General features: G+C 38.5%; 1 protein-coding gene across 2 annotated transcripts in view; it reads left to right on the top strand.

The window, feature by feature from the left end:
- negr1 (neuronal growth regulator 1) overlaps positions 1-17,796 on the top strand; it is a 162,908-nt gene extending 145,112 nt beyond the window's left edge. The window contains exon 7 of one of the 2 annotated variants that reach the window (XM_020924841.2): positions 16,996-17,796. In XM_020924841.2, the coding sequence (XP_020780500.1) occupies positions 16,996-17,096 (101 nt within the window). In that variant the 3' untranslated portion in view covers positions 17,097-17,796. The remainder of the gene's footprint in view (positions 1-16,995) is intronic. The other variant, XM_055164863.1, reaches the window with a different exon arrangement.
- Positions 17,797-19,367: the final 1,571 nt, after the last annotated feature.

Below are 19,367 nucleotides of genomic sequence, written 5' to 3'. Positions count from 1 at the left end.
CACTTCCACTTTTTTCTCATTTCCAAACACACGTAGTTTAGGTGAGCTATTCCCTGGGCCAGTTTGTTGGTAATACAATTGATTACAAGCATGTTATTGCAATGTAATGAAGCTGGAATTGAAGCTTATATAATGGAGAGAACATGAAGGCTCCATCCAAAACTATTGTCAGGTTTTAAGTAGGAATGCACTGACCCAGCTTTTTCAGTTCCGATTTTCGATACTGTTGCTAAAGTATTTGCCAGTAACAAGTATCAACCAAAAAATAACTAAGACTAAAAACAGCATTTATTTCCTTTAAACAAAAAAATCAATAATGGTGCTGTTATTTATCTCTCAAGTAACAACAGAACAACTTTGTATAAATACAAATTCAAACTTTATTAGAGTTTCTGGGCCGACTATGACCAGTAAATAGTCTCATTACATCAGTGTATATGTCCAGCCAGGATATCGACAGAACTTTTTGGATGCTGATATCCAATCCAGCAAACTTTTCAGTATCAGTGTCGATATTCTATACCAGTAGTGGAGCGGTGCATTCCTAGTCTTAGGTCAGATGCCCTTCCGGATACAACCCTCCCAAAATATTGACTGGTATGCTTTATATTGACTTTTATTACCACAGTAAACTCGATATTAGGACATAAAGTATACTATTTTATGAGGTGCTTGGACAAGGAATAACATATTTCTTGTTGAACGGAAATTGTCTTTTGTCATTCGACACAATCTTGTTTTACACTGGCTGTGTAGTGAGCAGCTTTTTAATTAAACTCTTCGTATGTTATCTCACGTCTCATGTTGCCAGTTTACAGTGTGCTATGAAAGTTGCTGTTAAATACAACTCAAACCATAACAACAGTAATACTCTTGATGGATGCATATTCAATAGAGCTTTTACACACACATAATACCATACAAATGAACTGAGATAAATGAGGTTGTTAATTGGATTCTTGTAATTGTGAAGCGCTGTGTTTGAAATCGCTGGTAAAACTTTAATCATTACTTTGTATACTGGTGATATTATCCCCTTTTATATGTACACACTCTGACCCTTTACATTCTCCATAATTGCTTTTAATGACATGAATGCTCTGTAATTGAAATGGCATTTACCATCTACAGTTATGGAGCAGCAAATGAACTGAGTGATGAATACTATTATGTTAAAGTGTCTATAGCCTGATATACGTTTAGGCAATTAATCAAATGAATCTGATTAAATCTGGTTTTAAATTATCGATATTTTGAAAAATTGCAAAATCGTGAAATCAGGAATTATGAAACAAGTTTACTTTGACTTTCTTACTAGCAAAGTAGGGTTAATATTCAATTACAGTTAGATACAATTAGTAATTTAAAACTTGGTGTACAATTTCTTAAATAATAGCATATGATGAGGATGAAAACGTAAAGAGCTTCCTCTGTTTGAAAGATGAGCAGTCCCAGCTCTGACTTTGATTAAAATAGATTAAAATTGTAATCATCCAGTTCAAGGTCCAAGTTTTTTTTTTTTTTCGGACATGTATCCCAGTCCTAGGATGATAAACTTTACTCATGTTATAATGTCATATCCCCATAAAAAATCCTACCTATTTTAATTAATTACAGTACATTCTGGTAATCTTCCTATCAATTTTTTTTTACGTCTTACAAGCTACCTCCAGGTGCTCTATATAACTTTTCTCAAGGAGGGCATATCACCTACCTCCATAGTATGGCTTTAAATATGTGTATGTCCTGAAAGTCAAGCTTATGATACTACCAGTTTACAGATCAGATCTGTGGCTTGGTGTTCTCGCTCATTGTAAGAATGCATGTTATTTAAGTATTTCAGGCATTTCTGCACAATTAAACAATAGATATATACATAGGTATCTAATGCCATACTGTGAAACATTCTAGGCAAAAAATAACAGCATGATATTGTGCATGTGCTATACCAACCACAAGAAAAGTTACTTAGTGTATCTTTTAACTTTTCACTGCACCAGAAAATGCAGTCATAATGCCTTCTGCTGGAGCAAATAGATGCTAAATTAACTGCCAGCTAAACCTTTATCTCTTTATTATGGAGCGTGTATTGCTGAAGATGTATTGATATTTGCTGCCCCTCCCTCACCTCGCCGAGTTCAACCAGGGGTCAATCCACCGGTCCAATTTGTCAGTAAACGCACCTTCATTCCCCACAGCGATTCCAGTCGATAATGTTTGACCCGGTGAGGCATGGTGTGTCTTGGGGAAATGCAGACGTCACGCATCAAAAGAATACAAGTGTGTCACAGGTTTTTGTTGTGCTGTTTATGCGGCTTTGAAAGTTGCAAGTCGGCAGTGTCAAGGATGAGACTTCAGACAGAGAGGTGGGCTCAGTACAGGAGCTGTATGTGAAACTGGTGATAAGGCTCAAGAGTTGGATAGATTTTTCACCATTTCAGAGGTGAGACTGTCTACCTTTTACTGTGATGTTTTATAAGTGTAGTGTGCTAGAAAAGTCCAAAGTACATAGCTAAACATCCAAACTTACTCTTTCTAAGCATTAACAACTGCAAATGTAAAGTGAATATACCATAAATATACTTTTACAATGTACTAACTGGCCTTGTAGCTGTTGAATGAAATGTTGAAATATATTAAGTGGAATTTTCACTTTCAATAAAGATCCAAGGCTAGGAGTTAAAAATTATGTTTTATTATTTTTTATCACAACTTGGATGGCTAAAACATGTATTTTAATGATGCTATTTTTATGTGACGGTGTTGAATTACCTCAATTATAATATGCTAATTCAAATTTGGATTTGCCAACCTATTTTTTGACTTAAGCAATTTGTGTTTTTGTTTGTTTATGTTGCAGTAAAAGGCTGAGAGACGGTCTTCTATCTATTTTAAGTTTCCACACTTAAGGTTGCCAAATCTTTTAGATGCAATGTTCATTTCGCTACTTCACAGGTCCAAAAAAACAACAACAATCAAATTAAATAATGACTCACCGTATTAAGATGACAGAAACAATAAAAAGCATATAGGTGCCATTATCAACAAATTTAAGCAAGAGTTGGAGAAGATCCAAATCATTTTTAAGTCAGAAACCCACCAAGTCTAAGTACCATGTGTCAGTCCCTCTTATGCACTAAGCCGAAAAATGCCAGATGAAACAGTCTGGCATATGTCAAACTCACTCTTCATCTCTGTCTATTACTCAGCCTACTTTAAATTTCGGTGAGTTTCTAGCCTTTTTACACAGTGCATCTCCGTGGCGACAGATGGAGCATATTACCAATTAATTAGTTTTATTTTATTTAGAGTATAACCAAAATCAATTCTCATTCACCAGAAGCTACATGGGTTAAGGGGGCATGTTAGTTGCATATTTGTGTGTTGAATAAATATATTAAGGCTAATTGTTTATCCAATCCTGAGAACAAGTTGGGCATCTTTGCATAACTTTACTCCGTTTAAATGCAGAAATTATCAAGTTTTGTGGTGACGTATGAGCAATACAAAAAAACATGTTTGTCTGGTTTTGACGTACGAACAATACTATAAGGTCAAAATGTGGCACAATACGTCTACACTGTTTTTAACACAGAGGAAAAATTTTTACTCACGGCTAACCTGCAGATGTGTGAGCCATACACTGTTGAATCAATGCGTTCACTTCAGGACTCCACTCCTTTCATATGAACCTCCCGCAGGCTCTGAGCAACAAGGTAGGGACTGGAGACCGGAGTGCACTCAACGCCCCAGGTTCTGTCTTGGCTTAATAAAGGAATATTTCATGTGTGGCACTCTCACCGCCTATGGGCATACAGTATCTAAAGGAGACGACTCAGAGCTAGCTAGCTATAATTAACATAAACATCTGGCACGCGCCTCATTTCAACTGAACGCGAGCGATAGTCTTGAACAGCAAGGGATGATCCGCTGCACATGCTAATCACTAGGCCATTGATTTGGGTCTTTTTTGGTCCAACAATTTTTGTAAACCGCCAAATTGATCCGTGAGAAATCTATTAACAGCCGAGGGTAGGTAGAAACGAACAAAAAATATGGATTCAGCTGCATCCTTGCGTGACTGTTGGAGCGGATTGTGAATGGGCTCTGTAAGAAAATTCAAGTCAGGTTCACCTAGCCCCAGGTAAAGTGTGATAACCAGGCAGTATGCAGTGATAAACTTATCTTATATCAATCAAGTCGAGAATGCACTTAACCCTCTGCAGTCCCTCCCTGGCATGTTATCAGCGCAGTAATGGAAATTGATAAAAGAGAGCTGTCTTATCATAATCGAACATACATAACAGAGGGGAAAAGCTATTTTTGGGGCACTACAGCCTGAGGATTTGGGCAGAAAAGGAGCGTGCAGGAAGTCGTCTTGTGGTTGGAGATCAGATGTTATCAGAGTGTATTGATGGAGCCCTCAGTGGAGATTCTAGCTACCACTGCGCTTCTGTCACTGGGCCTTTCTCCCCGTCAAGCAGCATATACAATATACAAGGGCATTCATGTTGTATTCACATTTAAAGTTGGGCTCAGTAATTTGTCAGATGTGTTGGTCAATAACAGTTTTTATCAAAACAAAATGAACATGGCTTTAAATACCAATTTCCTGAAGACAATATATAGTTAAAGTCCTACAAAGTTGATTCTTGTGAGCTTTAAGCCATGTTATAATGTTGTTGCCTCCTCAAAAACAGACCTGGAGTTGTGTTTTGTGTCATTCACATATTTTTCAGTAATAGGGATGTTATGATATGTGAATCTCATTTTTGTAATATACATCTCACAGTACGGTATTTATTGCGATATTTTGGGGAGGCTAACAAAATAGTGAATATGTTACTTTTTACTCTTAAAATGCCTTGACAAGATTTAATTCAAGGAGCTAAGATTTAAAAGTGCTTAGAACTGTTATTTCTTCATGTAGTTTGCACCAAAACGGAGCAAAAGATCATGGTTGATGTAGTTCCCTCTGTTTGTTTTTGCTATTGCTGCACCATAACAAAGAATGTAAGCAAAGAAACTTGTGATTCGATGTATTGTAATGGCCAACAATATTATTGAGAGGCTTTTGACAATACATTTCATGAAGCAGTAGTTATCAAGTTAACAGCTACTTTTTGACTTTTGTTCAGTAAAGATGAGCAATTCCAGAGCTGAAATACAAATGACTCTAGTGGTGTATGGAGTTTAAAAACACAGTGGGACCCTTCCTGTGTTAGCATATGAAATCGCAAGGTGAAACAGAGGGTGTTCAGTTTGAGAAAAGAACTCAACCTAAATATTCAGTATTTGTGTGTTAAACTAGTGTGAATTAAACAAAACATAACTCCAATAAACATAACACAGATCAGGAAATAGCATAAGACAGCCACTTTAAAATGTTGTCATTTAACACAAAAAATTGGCGAATTTCTTCTTCCAAAATATGAACTCTGTACTTAAACATGATTGGCTGTAGACCTTGATTAAAAAGACCCAAACATATTACAATGACTGAATCTCTTGATGAAGTTTGATGAATTGCACAGTCCTAATTGAAAGTCTCACAAAAGAATAGTGTAATGGAGACAATCAATCAATCAAGCTTTATTTCAGACTCCAGTGGGTCCATATAGAACATTTAAAGCAGACAGAAGACAAACACAGCTGTAATAATAGTCTGTAGTCTATAGAAGCCTACAGAGTTCAGAGACATAATACCTGACATTTGCTCAAGCATTATTGAAACTTTTGTAATTTCAGTCCTCAGGGTGCTTCATATTTACAATTACATTGCAAGTATAACAATATACTGTAGCGAATATATTAAACTGGATAAAGCTAACACATAGATGAAGTATTTTAACTCAGATGATAATGCAGACTGTTGGCTCCTGGTAACACAATATGTTGGGGATGTGAATTGACGGGGGGAGGGGGCTAGCGGAGATTCAAGTCTACTGGCCTTATCACAGAACCGTCCTCATACAGAAACGAGCAGATTGTGTCTGTCGTCGAAAGCAGTGTGGTAGCTAAATAGCAGCTGACTAAGCAAAATCCTTGGGCCTCGTAGCAGCTCTCGTATGGAAATAAAGCCTAGATAAGCATTAAAAGTGAGAGAGAGACTGAGGGCATGGGGAATTATTGGAGAGTCAGTCTGAGACCCAAATATGAACGGGAGATTATTATAGAGAGAGAGAGAGAAGGAGAGAGGGGAAGAGGGGGGGTCGAAAAATTAGAGTTACAGAGAGCTACATGCTGACGCCATTTGTTTGTCACCGTGCATTTTATTAAGCTTCGAACATTAAGCAGATTTAGCCCAAGCAGTCAAAGTCACAGAATAATTATGCTTTTGAAAATACGGTGATTAAAACTGCTTGCGTTTGACGATCTCACTGTCCACAGTGGCTTTTTGTTGTGTTTACTCTTCGAATGTGCTGATGCAGAGTTACATCGGAGATTACCAATAGAAAAGGGAAAAGTCATAAAACAGTTTAAAAATGTAGATTTATCAGGCTGTGCATATAAAGTAGATCATTTGCAAGCGCAGTGATTTCCTATACTTCAACCGTGTCCTTGAATTGATGGCTGCAATAAACACTGTACTCCGGGTCACCGCCGATTTTAGACTCTCTCAAAACTCTTTCGTTGCTGCTGATGGAGAAATTTCTTTTTGAAATGGTCTAAGGAAAAAAATTTGATCAAAAAAGACGTGAGTGTAGAAGCAAGAGGGCTCTATCAATAATGAAAAGGAACAGTATCCATGCGGGCCCTGGAAACCTTCGCTCTACTAGGATTTCTTTCACCAGTAGACATCTCCGTGCCCTCTTATGTGTCTAGATACCCCACAGTGGTGTTGATTAAGTCAAGCAGAAGGCCAGGGCATGCTTGCCATAGAGAGGACACCAGGCTCACTCAGCACAGCCATCGGGTGACCACCATTCCTCGCTCCCTCACTCTTCAAGTCCAGATACGGATGCTTCGAGAGGAGCTATTAGGGACCTGGACTCCAACCCCCAAAATGCATCATGCCAGGCGTTGATAACCAGCAGGTAGCAGGATGTGAAGAGCAGAAATAGAACGGTGTGAGCGAGGATATGGTTGCACAGGGAGGCAGAGGGGGGGTAAATGATCTCTGCAGACCATCTTATTAATAGTCTTTTCATTATGGACGCTAATGCAGGTGATTGGTGTGGGCCTAACAAGCTCTCAGGCGTACTCCAACCAGAGCTCTGCAGGTTGGTGGATGCCTGGTCATTTTTTTTTTTTCTTCATTGATAGTGATGAACATTTTGCTTGTACAAGAACAGGAAGGAATAAAGGGGGAATGGATGAATGGGCTGATGGGTCGTTGAGTCAATTGTGCGCCAATTCAATATGGCTGACTGCTACGGGCAAGAGGCAGAGATGAATAGACAGGAAGGAAGTGAGGTCTATTTCTATGTCAGTGGACAGCGCCATGAAGCATGCCCTAATGGTCTGATCACATCCTGGAAAGTGATGTGTTCCAGTCAATGCCACAATAACCAAGAACATTCAAGCAACTGTCTCATGCTTACAAAGAAAATAAATCAATGCATGTCATATTGAGAATTCATTTAGTGATTTCAGTGAATAATAATAACAATAATAAAAGTGTTGTTCGGCATTGGCGATGTGATTTAAACCTATGACAGTTGGACTACTCTTACTAAAACATAGTTAAGATTATTGTATTAAATTTTTTCCTCCAATTTGATCATTTTTAGGTTTAAAATTTTACCTCTTGGTTACAAATCATAACATCACACTAGTGCAGGTGTCAGCAACCTGCGGCTCCAGAGCCACATGCGGCTTTTTCATCCTTCTGTTACGGCTCCCTCTGACTGTAAAATAAATAATGAATATTTAATTACAGTGTATTTTTATTTTAGTTTGTTCGTTTTTAAATGTAATTCTAAATTTATAGTTAATGGTAATCTTGTAACATTCAAATAAAATGTTTTAAATATTTTTGTTGCTTAAAATATATGTCAAAGCTGCCGAAGTGTGACACCCTGCACAGATCTGGCAACCTGGATTTACCAGGTCCTACATCAGCAGCATGATTTATTGAGCTTTTTGACCCATGGTAGGTAAATGATGGATAAATCCAAGAAAAGAAAGTTTCTGAAGAAAACAGAAGGTTTAATGTTACGTGGACAGATGCATTTTCTAGACATGCGATAAAATGATGATGGAATACAGATGCATTTTTGGTTCGCTGTGGGTGGATAATTTAAGTTTGGATTTTTATTTCCTACGAGGAGGACTGAAATAGACATTGAGTAATAATGTGTTTAATGCAGCATTGCGCATTTGTTTACGTTTTACAGAAACAAAACTTAAATCCACATGGCTAATTTGCATAAAGTATAAGCTCTCTTTGTGTCGCTGAGGCGGTTATCTATGTTGGACTAAAGGACAGGAATCAATGGATTATAGGTGTTCGTTCTGTGACAGAGGGATGTGCTGCTGATGGTGAGTCAGTTCTGTTCTTCTATCACGTTGGAGATGGTTCATGTGAAACTTTTTAGAGATTATACGTGCAGGTCATACGCATAGACCGTATATATGAATGGCCATATCTCCTCTGTAGCATTTCATTGATTTCATAAATGCAACACACTATAGTCTTTTATACAGAGGATACAGGTAAAAAATAAATAAATAAATGAAATGCTGTGTTATCCTCATTTTAGATGTCAAAAGGGTTTTGTGGCTCCGGGTGTTTTTCTTTTCTGTAGGAGACGCTCCAAATGTTTCTTTGAGTATTTAAGGTTGCCGACCCCTGCACCAGGGAATTCTACAACTGTTTCCTAGAAACCATATTGTGCACTGGTCCAAAACTCCTCTTTAATGTGTTTATATTATATTTAATTTTGGAGAAAAGTTTCTTACATGTAATTTTTTTTTTTAAATATGGAAGTCTCTAAAACAGAACTTTTCACTTTCTGTATTTTTTTTACATATTTTTCAAGTTTTTCCACAAACTGCTTCTTGATTTGTGCCAAACTATCATTTATATTTACAACCGTTATTATCCTACCAAATTAAGTCAAAATTATAGAATAATAAAAAGCTGTCATGCGCATTTTAAAATACTGACAAGCTGCTATTACTAAAACCAAAACTATAAAGAAATCGCAAGGGTCCTATATTGTAGTATTCACACTGCAGACACTAAGCCTTGATATCTGCTGTCATTTCACTTAAAACGTATCTGTCTGAAATACCTCAAAGGCCTTAGTTGCCACGAAATTTGGCAGGCGCTGTCAAAGTTGCTAAGCTGTATAGTGGAGCCAGTGTAGTGGGGTCTGGTGAGGGGAAATGGACTTTATGAAATTGAGGAGTTTCATGCTTCACCTGCTAATGTGGTGTGACAAATTTGAGCTGTAATTTGTGGGATTACTGCAAAGCAGTGACACTGAAGCTATGTTTTTTGTTGACAAATATTATAATTTAGTATAAGTGGCTGTATGTGTAGTCCATGTAGCGGAGTAAAATTTGCCCCAGTACAGATATATACAGCGGCTAATAATAAAGTGTTTTACAGTGCAAGAACCAGGAAGTGCACAGTTAGTATTCTAAGTGTTGCTAGTTTTACCCTGATAGCCAAAGTCTACTCTTAAAATTACAAAATGTGGTGAATGCTTAGGATGCTAGGGATGTGCTGGGAAAGTAAGAAATCACTTTGGATTGCTGCAAGCTGAACTAGTTATGCTTTTGTTCTGTTCTGTGTTGTTTGTTTTTTTCTGCAAAAATCAGGTCAGCGCCTTTAATATCTAAAAACGACCTCAAATGAGTCACAACCACAGCATTGTTCTATGCATAAGACTAGACAAAATTAAATATAAATGCCGTTCCTGTGTAGCTCAGTCAAGAGTATGGGTCCAGAATACTTGGACGTACACACACCTAGTGAAGCCAGTGTGGATATTTAAAGGTGAATTATGTAACTGATGGCAGGGGAGGGTTCATCACCTGCTTGTTTACATGGAGATGTTATGGCTGTGCCTGGAATGTTCCACAGTATGACATTAAACATACGTATCTCCATAAAAACAAGCAGGGTTGCCTCTAGGCCAGTTTACAAGTCAGATATGTGAAGCGGCGACCCCATTGACAGTAAGAATACTTAGCAAATAAATACACTTAACTGATTAAATGCAAGGTGGTTACATTTAAAGCCACAGTGGGGAGCATTCCAGGCAAGGCAATAACATCTCATGGTAGCGGAGTTACATAGTGTTCCTTTAATGCATGATCTTGGGTAGAATTATATCTGCAGTTAGGTTCACACATTTCCTTATCAAATGTAATACATTTTAAACACTCTTTCATTGTTGGGCCTAGTGATTCGAAAAAGTCGTCCTTGCTTCTTGCCATGAACCCTCGTTGTCGTGGGATTTGGCCCGATTTACAGCGTCCTGTGTTGGGGATCAGTTGTGGCTCGGCAGTGTCTCATGTGGGCTCTCTCTGGGGGAGGACCACAGGCCACTGATTGATGGTCAAGGACACCATGAACCCCCCTCCACTCGCACACACACTCTCTCTCACACACACACACGCACACACACGTACACACACGCAGTAGCCCATCTCTGAAGCTCCACTCTCCAGGGGATTGGGCTGCTGCAGGCTGGATGCTGCCGCCTCTGCCGGATCACTCAGAGGACAGCACCACCAGCAACAACTCCACTGAATGAATCACTGGCTAAACGGCAAAGTCCGAACACCAAGATGGATATTTTGGGGTTTATGCGCTTGGCATATATATAGAGCCTCTCTGAAGGTGAAAATAGACGTGTTTATAGAGATCAGGATCGTTTTGTCCCAACTCAGAGAATGTTCAGTGAGCCAAATGTTAAACCAGTAGAGATTTTGGATGTTAGATACTGGATACTAGATATTGTTTGTTCAAAAGTGGCATAGAGCAGTGGTCCTCCATTCCAGAAGTCGGAGGATTGATTCCTGCCTGGACCAAATTCTGTCACTGTGTCCTTAGGCAAGACACTTAACCCACCTATTATAGAAAGTGGTGTGTGCGTGAATGATTGGTGATGGTCGGAGGAGCTGATATTGGCAGCCTCGTTTCCATCAGTCTGTTCCAGGACAGTGTACCTTCACTGAGGATGGTGTGAATGAATAATGGCTACAGTGTTAGAAAAGTATTTAGACATTATAGTGTGATAAATGTATATACCAGCATCTTATAAGTTTGTCCCACAAATTTAGATTTTACTAATGCTCGTTACATAAAGGTTTTGAATGCATGATCCCAAGATCTGTTGGTAAGAAATAGCTGCAGATAGCCTATTATGATGGCTATTAGATACACCTTGGTTCAGTAAATGTTAGATGAACAATATAATGGGGGCTAAGTAGTTAATAATGACATTTTCTGGGTTTATCAGGCTTTATGGAGATCAGATGTTATCATGTAAGTTGTATTATTGTATCATATATATATATTGCAGATCAAAATTTGTCATTGCAATCAGCCTATTCACATTCATAACACAGTTTGATAACATTTTCCAATTTAAAAGGACGTATCAAGGCATATCTCCCTCCATTAAACAGAAATACCTGTACCGTCAGTTTTGATTGATAACCACTGAAATCCAATATTACTGAAATCAATTCACACCCCAAGTACAACATCAAGAACTGTCAGATACAAAAGGATGGCTCAGTTACATAATGAATGATAATGTTAACACGCTTCAGAGATGCTCCTCGAACACAAACAGACGCCGAGTGCCACTCTTGCATCTCTCCCAATGATTCATTATCTCTGTCAACAGCGGCCATAGTTCAGGCCCTGAGCATTTGTTGTTGCATATGATATGTGAGATACTCCACTGTCACCGATGGAGGTTTTCAAAGGAGTTAGACCTGGATGTGTGAGCCAGCTGGATGCTATTTAAATCTGATGGCTCAAATCCAGAACCGCATATAGGAGAAACTGTTATTTTTGCATGACTTTGGTTTAGCCCGCTTGCATTTTAATTGTGTCTGTGCATTTCATCTGTGCTTATCTCTTCCCCTCCTCTCCCTTTAGAGCCTCACTTGTCTTGGTAGCAGCTTGACAATGTTCCTCTATGATATATTGTCCGGAATTCCTCATTGTAGTCGTGCGCTGATGTACATGGCAATTAAATTCAACCTCCAAAGACAAAGTATAGCTGGTGCTTCTGTTGCTTCCACCATTTTTGCAACGCTTTCAATCACTGTCTCCTTCTTGCAGCCTGCTCTCCATTACTTTGATCCCCCATATCTGGCTTTCTTCCCTCTCTCTTTCGCACCCTTTCCATTGCCTTCATGTTAATAAGCAGCGTAATGGGGTAGCGGGCCATTCCTGACTGGGGAGTTAATTAAAATGGCAAGTCACATCCCACACAATCAAAACAACAGAGGCCCTCTTCTAAAACAGACATGTGTTAAAGGAAGAAAAGAAGTGAGTTTTGGTGATTTTGTGCAGTTGAACAGAAGCTTCCTGCAATGAAATAAAACAATAGATTTAGCTAATACATGGTTACATAAGAAAATGGGGTATGTTAGGAAAGTTGTTAGTGACATGGCCTTTATTGTTCATATTGTAGTTCCAGTGTGTATGTTGGGTTGAAGCACAATTAGTTCACTTTTATTTGCCCGGCTAGCTAGACTTAACAGACTTCTTCCTATTTTTGCTCTTATTTTGAATGTATTATATTGTTTATCTTTGTTATTATAGTCTATGGTGATGTGTGAACTACTGCATCCAAAAAATTTCCCTTGTGGGTCAATAAAAGTTAGTCTTATTAAGTATAACGAAGTGTGCGTTGTGGAGTCTAGCTGTTCCTTCTAATTAGCTACTGTATTTATGCCACAAAACTCTTAAAAATTGTCACAGAACAAACAAAAGGGATGGTAGATTACATGTTTTTGTCACAATAAAGCGATCCAAAGAGTGTGGAGACTTCCTACCATGTTTAGACCCGAACTTCACAGACATTTTGAGTATCTGTTATCAATACAAGAGTCTAAAGCCCTTTGAAAATGTCACTACTCTACCACTCCATGCTATTGAGCCAGTATTCACACTCTCCACTATTGTGTATCTTCCTTATCTTAAAATAAGAGTAAGAAGCTGGTTCCATAATCACCCATTCCATCAACTCAACTGCAATTCTACCCAGGGTATCTCTCCACTGTGTGACAAAAACTCCTCTAATGGGAAATAGGCGCTGGTTGACATCTGCCTATTCCCCACTAACTGGAAATCCTACCCTGGATGATGCTACAGGGGTTAGCAGCACCATGCATTGAACGCACGCTCCGGCAACAGTGGGCCAGCTGAGCACAGGACAGGAGCTGTTGCCATGGTTACTGCTTCTCAGTTCGCTTGCACAGCCCACAAAAACTGTGTCATTATCCTGTATGCTGGATAGAAGCGAGAGAGACAATAATGTAGAAGAGAGATGGGAGCCAAAGGGGAGGGGTTGGGTGTGGGGGTGTTCTCCCATCTCCGCCATCATCAAAATTTACCCCTTATTTGTGCTGGTCTGTACTGTAGCTCACCCCGCTCCTCTCATCTGTCAGTATAGTTTTCACTCTAATAGGTAAACAACTCAAATAGCAGCGAAATGCTAGGTAAAAGCTGTGCTGTCACTTATAATGGGTTGAACGACTTTCTTATTTTCGTATATGCTGGCATCTTGTGAGGGAAATTGTCAACAACCAGCTGTTATAGACTCGAGAAAAAAATACGAATTATTGCATGTATTTTAACATGACAATTTGTATATGCCACAATACCAGCAGATGAAAATCTTCTTGAACATATGTACACTTGTTTTCAACTACCATATTTTTTAAACTATAAGTTGCTCCGGACTATAAGTCGCACCAGCCAAAAATGCATAATGAAGAAGAAAAAAACATATATAAGCTGCACTGGACTATAAGTCGCACTTTGGGGGAAATTTATTTTATGAAATTAGAGACCAGGAACCGACATTTCATCGTGAAAGCCAAGTTATAGTAATAAAAACAGAATAGAGAACAACAGGCTGTTAACGTCATATATGAACAGTTATTCAGATAACTATAGCATAAACGACATAACACATTTACCAAACTCTCATCTCACTCCAGATCACTAAATCCATTGAATTCTTCATCCTCGGTGTCACTTCTGACCGACTCCGTGACCTCCACAGGTAAACAGAGCGCCGCTTGCTCTTCTCTGTAGCTGTCGTCAGACTCAGCATCAGTTCCACTTAGAATTATTCTGGCCTTTCTGAATCCCGACAGGATGGTTTCGGCTGTCACTGAAGTCAAGGCTTTGTCAATCCATCCAGTGACTTCCAAGAAAGTTGCACGGCGCACCTGCCCAGTTACCGTGAGGCTGTGTTCTCCATCCCCGCTTTCTGCCTGTCCCTCACAAGTTTCTCGCTCACTCCAAACTTTCTTTCTGCTGCTCGATTACCATTTTCAGCTGCATATTTCACTACTTGCAGCAGGACAGCGTCTTTTTCTGCAGTAGACATGCGCAGTAGAGTCAAGTGACAGTGGTACAAGAGTAATAAGAACAGCAGATACTGACACACAAGCCTAGAGCACCCTCTCACGGCTGTCAGTGTGAAAAAAAGTCGCACTGGAGTATACCATGAAAAAAGTGCGACTTATAGACCGAAAAATACAGTACTCTGATCAGGCAAAATATTATGATCACCTGTACATAACAAAATTATTATCCCAAATGATCATAACAAGAAATGAACTGAAACAATTGTAGCATAGCAATTTTTATACTATTCTTTTTAATTAATTATGTTGTGCCACAAGGGTCAGTACTCAGACCCAAACTTTTTATAGTTACCAATAATGGAAACATAACACACATTGTTTATTGATAAAATCTGAACAGACTGACTGTCAAGTAGACAGCCCAGTTTGAGAGATATTAGAAACTGGAGTTAGCTTTTTCTTCCTCCATGCTGAAGCTCAAATCGAGAAATACTGTGGAGTCATTTTAAACCATACAAACTGAACACACAAGACGCTGTTCACTTGACCTGTCCATGCATGCTGGATCATTGTAATGTATATTGAAATTCTAACAATACTCAGACACTAAGGAATAGCCATCATCTTCCCAGACCATAGAAGTGACCTTTTCCTCCAAATGCAATGTCTTCAGCCCTATTGCCCGCTTGTGTGAGACGAGGTCCGCATCAGAGGAGCTACAATGTGAGCTAATTACATGGCCGTGTAAATAGCAGGCACCCCGCTGATATGGACTGTGCACTGCATGATTTCCCCTGGTACACGGACCTGTTTACTCTGCCTTGCCTTGCTCTGAGTGTGTTTGACCTGTACATGAAGCTGCTGTATACTTGTGTGTGCAGTAACCTGTAAGGTGTGCTTTATTGAGCCACAAGCCTAAAAAGCGTTGTGTCTCGCAGTTGAAGGAGGTAGGAACTGTTCTACCAAATGAAAGGCTCTGGCCCATGTGTCCGCCTGACGCAGCTCTCCAGAGGGGCCGCGCTCATATTACAGTGGCTGTCGGCTGGACACGGTAACACAAACAGCACTAAACAAAACTGCCTGCCTTCGAATAAAGCCGTGAGATGGTGACCTCAAACATCCCTCTGTTGGTGTGGATGGCTTTTGGCTCCAGTTCGGAAGGGACAAAAGGGAAATAAGACACAACTATATAAAGGAATTGTCATTTTGAGGTTTTTGAGCTGTGTTATTTGAGTGGTGCAATAGAGATTATTATTATTGCCTTGACCTTATGAAATTGGCCATATGTCTGTGTTTATTTCGCTTCAGTGGCAGTGGATGCTCAAACACTAACTCGTAGGCTTGTGGATAAATATAATGCTACTGAAACATTATATTATTTCACTCAGCGCTGTGTTAGTGTGACTGTAGTTGGTTATTGTTAGTGGGGTTGTTGCTTCATCTTGATCAGTCTCAGGGTAGTTACGACTACAGAGGTGATGTGAAGAGACAATTTTGGTCTACAGTAAAGCTATGTTCTACCCATTTTATCATTATATAGCCATTGTATGTCCAACAACAAGACAAAAGACCTGTTGTTCAGTTTTTAGTTCAGTTAGATACCAACACAAAATAGTAATACAGTAAAAGAATTTTCCCTGCAGTGCCGTTTATAGTGTATGGATAGGTGATTCAGACTCTTTTGGACCTCTGAAGGTCTCAGGTGACCTTCTCTATGCCTCTGCTTGTTCTGACCACTGCAGACACTTCATAAACATCACACAGAAACAACATCTGTAGAGTTTCTAGTTTCATACGGCCTTCTCAAGTCCAGTGATTTACAGAGTCCAGTGTGGCAGATTGTTGTTCCATAATTGTGGTAATAATTTGATCTTTAAATAAATCAAAATTATACATTTTATGCCATTACACTGGGCGTGTGCATGTGAAGGGGTCATGTGTTGAAAGAACATTCCACAAAAGAGCGTTGCACACAGTGTATGCTACCATTGGCCACATGTTACTTTTACATAAGATAAGATGTAGGGAAAACTAAAAGTTATGTTCATACAAACTGCAAAGTAAATTAAGTGTATTATAAAAAGATATTCATTTGGTTTTAAAAAATATATGTTACTGCTGCCAGTGCTAGCACTATATACATAAAAAAGATAAACCAGTGTTAATGATTTGTTAAATTATGGTATATTTTATGTCCAAAATGCTTCCAGGGAGCAAGTTTTTTTCTTTTAAAAACAATTTGCCAAAAGCAACTGGTTACTTTCTGCCTCTACAGTGATGTGGACCATTTTGTGTTTTAGTGTTTGACTGAAGTATTTTTCTCCTTCAGGTCCAATCATCAGTGGTACTTCCTGTGCTTGCCTCTCATTTTAAGCCTATACTAGATTTTGAATGCTGCTTTTCAAAGGGTGGGTGTGGTCGGAGCTGAAAGTGCAATCAAAACTAATCACGACTCTCTTGTTTTGTCGTCCGCAGCACCTCACACTGCCCCCTATGGGAGCACTGGAAGCTCAGACGCCCCACTGGCCTGTCGGTACCTGGTCCTGGCCCTGTCGTCCTTCATCAGCGTCTACTAACGGGACCCAAACACACAACAATGACTGTCCAGAGCATTTATCAAGCTTTTCTGACATTTGCTGATGGCTGGAGTCTAATCTTGTATGTTGAAAACAACCTGATGGGGAAATAATCACTGTTATTATTTTCTTTTGTGAATTTTATGTCATGTAAATACTATATGATGATGTTTTATTTTTTATCGTCTTAAGTTTTTCTAGAATGAGTTTTCACCTCCATCCCATCTACGTGTCATATGAACTTGCAAGATCACAGACCTCTTTCACACAGAGGTGCTAAATTTAACATTACATTTTTGCATTACAGAATTTACCCTACCAATGTTGTATTGAATGTATTATGGCTTGTGGAACAAAGACTTATAGATTCCTAACAATACCGATTTTGATTATGAGGTGTGCTTAAAATTGTATTACAAAAAAAAACACAAAAAAATGAAAAGAACAAAATGTGGCGGGGGATTTCGGGGGACCTGTGTTGTCTTATATAGATGGATGCAGTGTTGAAGTTGTCGTATTCTACAAAATGGGTCCTTATGAGTTACTCTACCTGCCGAACAGCTTTGATCAGGCAGCCGTCGAAGTAGCAAAGTATAATGTATTGTATCTTTATATTTTACTATAGTGTAGGCTTTGTTTGTCAAGTGGGACCAGCTTTTCTCATTCAAACAACATTAACTCATGATTCTGTACAGTATAAAGGGAGGAACATGTTTACATTTATAAATATACTATATTCTCCATACTTTGGGACTTGAATGTTACCATTAAGTGGCAAAGTTCATTCCTTTTATGAAAAAATGCAGCTGTTTGAAGCAGTGGGAATCTGAACACCTTGTAATTTATGTTTTTATTTTTTTGGATGCTACCTGTTAATATCTTTTGGCCAACAACCCATTGCTATCTGGGTTTTTGGCACCTGTGTTTGGCATGATACTTTGTTAACAATGGGTTTAGTAGCACTGCATTTCTGTTCGGTTAATTTAATTATCCCAGAGCAGCTTATGGTACCATTTAAAGATATTAAAAGTCTATATGCCATGTTATTTCATATCTTTATCAATGTAATAATAAGACACAGATTGTTTGCACTATAAGTATAAGAAAGTAAGTGTTTAAAAAATTACATGGTCCATTTCTTCCACAGTGCTTCTTCAAAATAAAAGTCTTTACACAAATAAAACTAACCCTGGCCATTTCAAAGTATTCCAAAAGGGTTTCTCAACATGGCATATTACTCATCTTTCAGTATCTTTCAACCCATGGTGTAATACAATATACGGTACTGTACTGTAATGCCTTAAAGAACCATAAACATCAAAATTGACACGTTTTGAAACCACGAATAAGTCATTTTTTGCCACATTTCCAATGGCTGAGTGGGCGTCATCCATTAGTGTTCAGATTAGGCGATATATTCACAAACTAACTAACCAAGAACGTTGTATCTGATAAATGCAGTACGTCTTTTAAGTAGTCTCCATTGTGTTAGCATTATGGTATTTCCCCCAGTTTTTACAATTCAAATGAAGTCCTGTATTTTGACTACTAACTGCAAACCTATACAAAATAGCCATCGCAGTTAAAGACTTAAAGCACAAAAACACTGTTCTGAAATCTTGTTGTGGTGTTTTCTTTTTAAATCTGCGGTATCTTTTATTTTATCGTTTGTACTTGTTATAATCAGCTTGTTTTGACAAATTATGAAACAACTGCACCGTACGATCTTGTTTCAATGTTAAGCTACAATGAAAAATGTTCAAAAGTATATTTATTATCTTACTTTATGAAAACAATGTATAATGACAGATGTAAAACTGGATATGTGATATTATTTGAATGAATCACAAAGTGGCATAGGTTACAATGTTGTCGAGTTCTTTTTAGATGCCATAACTGTACTGACTTTTTTTTTTCTTTTGTCAGAGTAGAAGAAAAAATAATATTTACAATCTATATGCAACCCCAGTTTCATAAAGTTTAGGACACTATTATAGAAACAAATTAATATTGAGTTGATTAGACTTGTCATGTGGTAATTTTGTTATTAAAGTATACAAAAAGATACCATTTAATGAAAGTAACTGGTACATACACATCTGGGCATGAACAAAACAGGTTTGAGAAGTGATTTTGGGCTTGAAATACCTGTACTATATGGTTAGCACTGCCCTGTAGCCACAAGGTTCTCTGTCTGAGTTTCCTTGAGGTTGATTGGAATGATATGAAGCTTTCTCATGTGTATGTGCATGGGGTGTGTCCTTGTATATT

Source organism: Boleophthalmus pectinirostris, unplaced genomic scaffold, assembly GCF_026225935.1.
Source record: "Boleophthalmus pectinirostris isolate CB_2022bp ecotype Guang Dong unplaced genomic scaffold, ASM2622593v1 HiC_scaffold_7, whole genome shotgun sequence".
Classification (NCBI taxonomy): Eukaryota; Metazoa; Chordata; class Actinopteri; order Gobiiformes; family Gobiidae; genus Boleophthalmus; species Boleophthalmus pectinirostris.
Note: the sequence above shows the minus strand (reverse complement) of the source record. Positions and strands in the feature narration are given on the sequence as shown.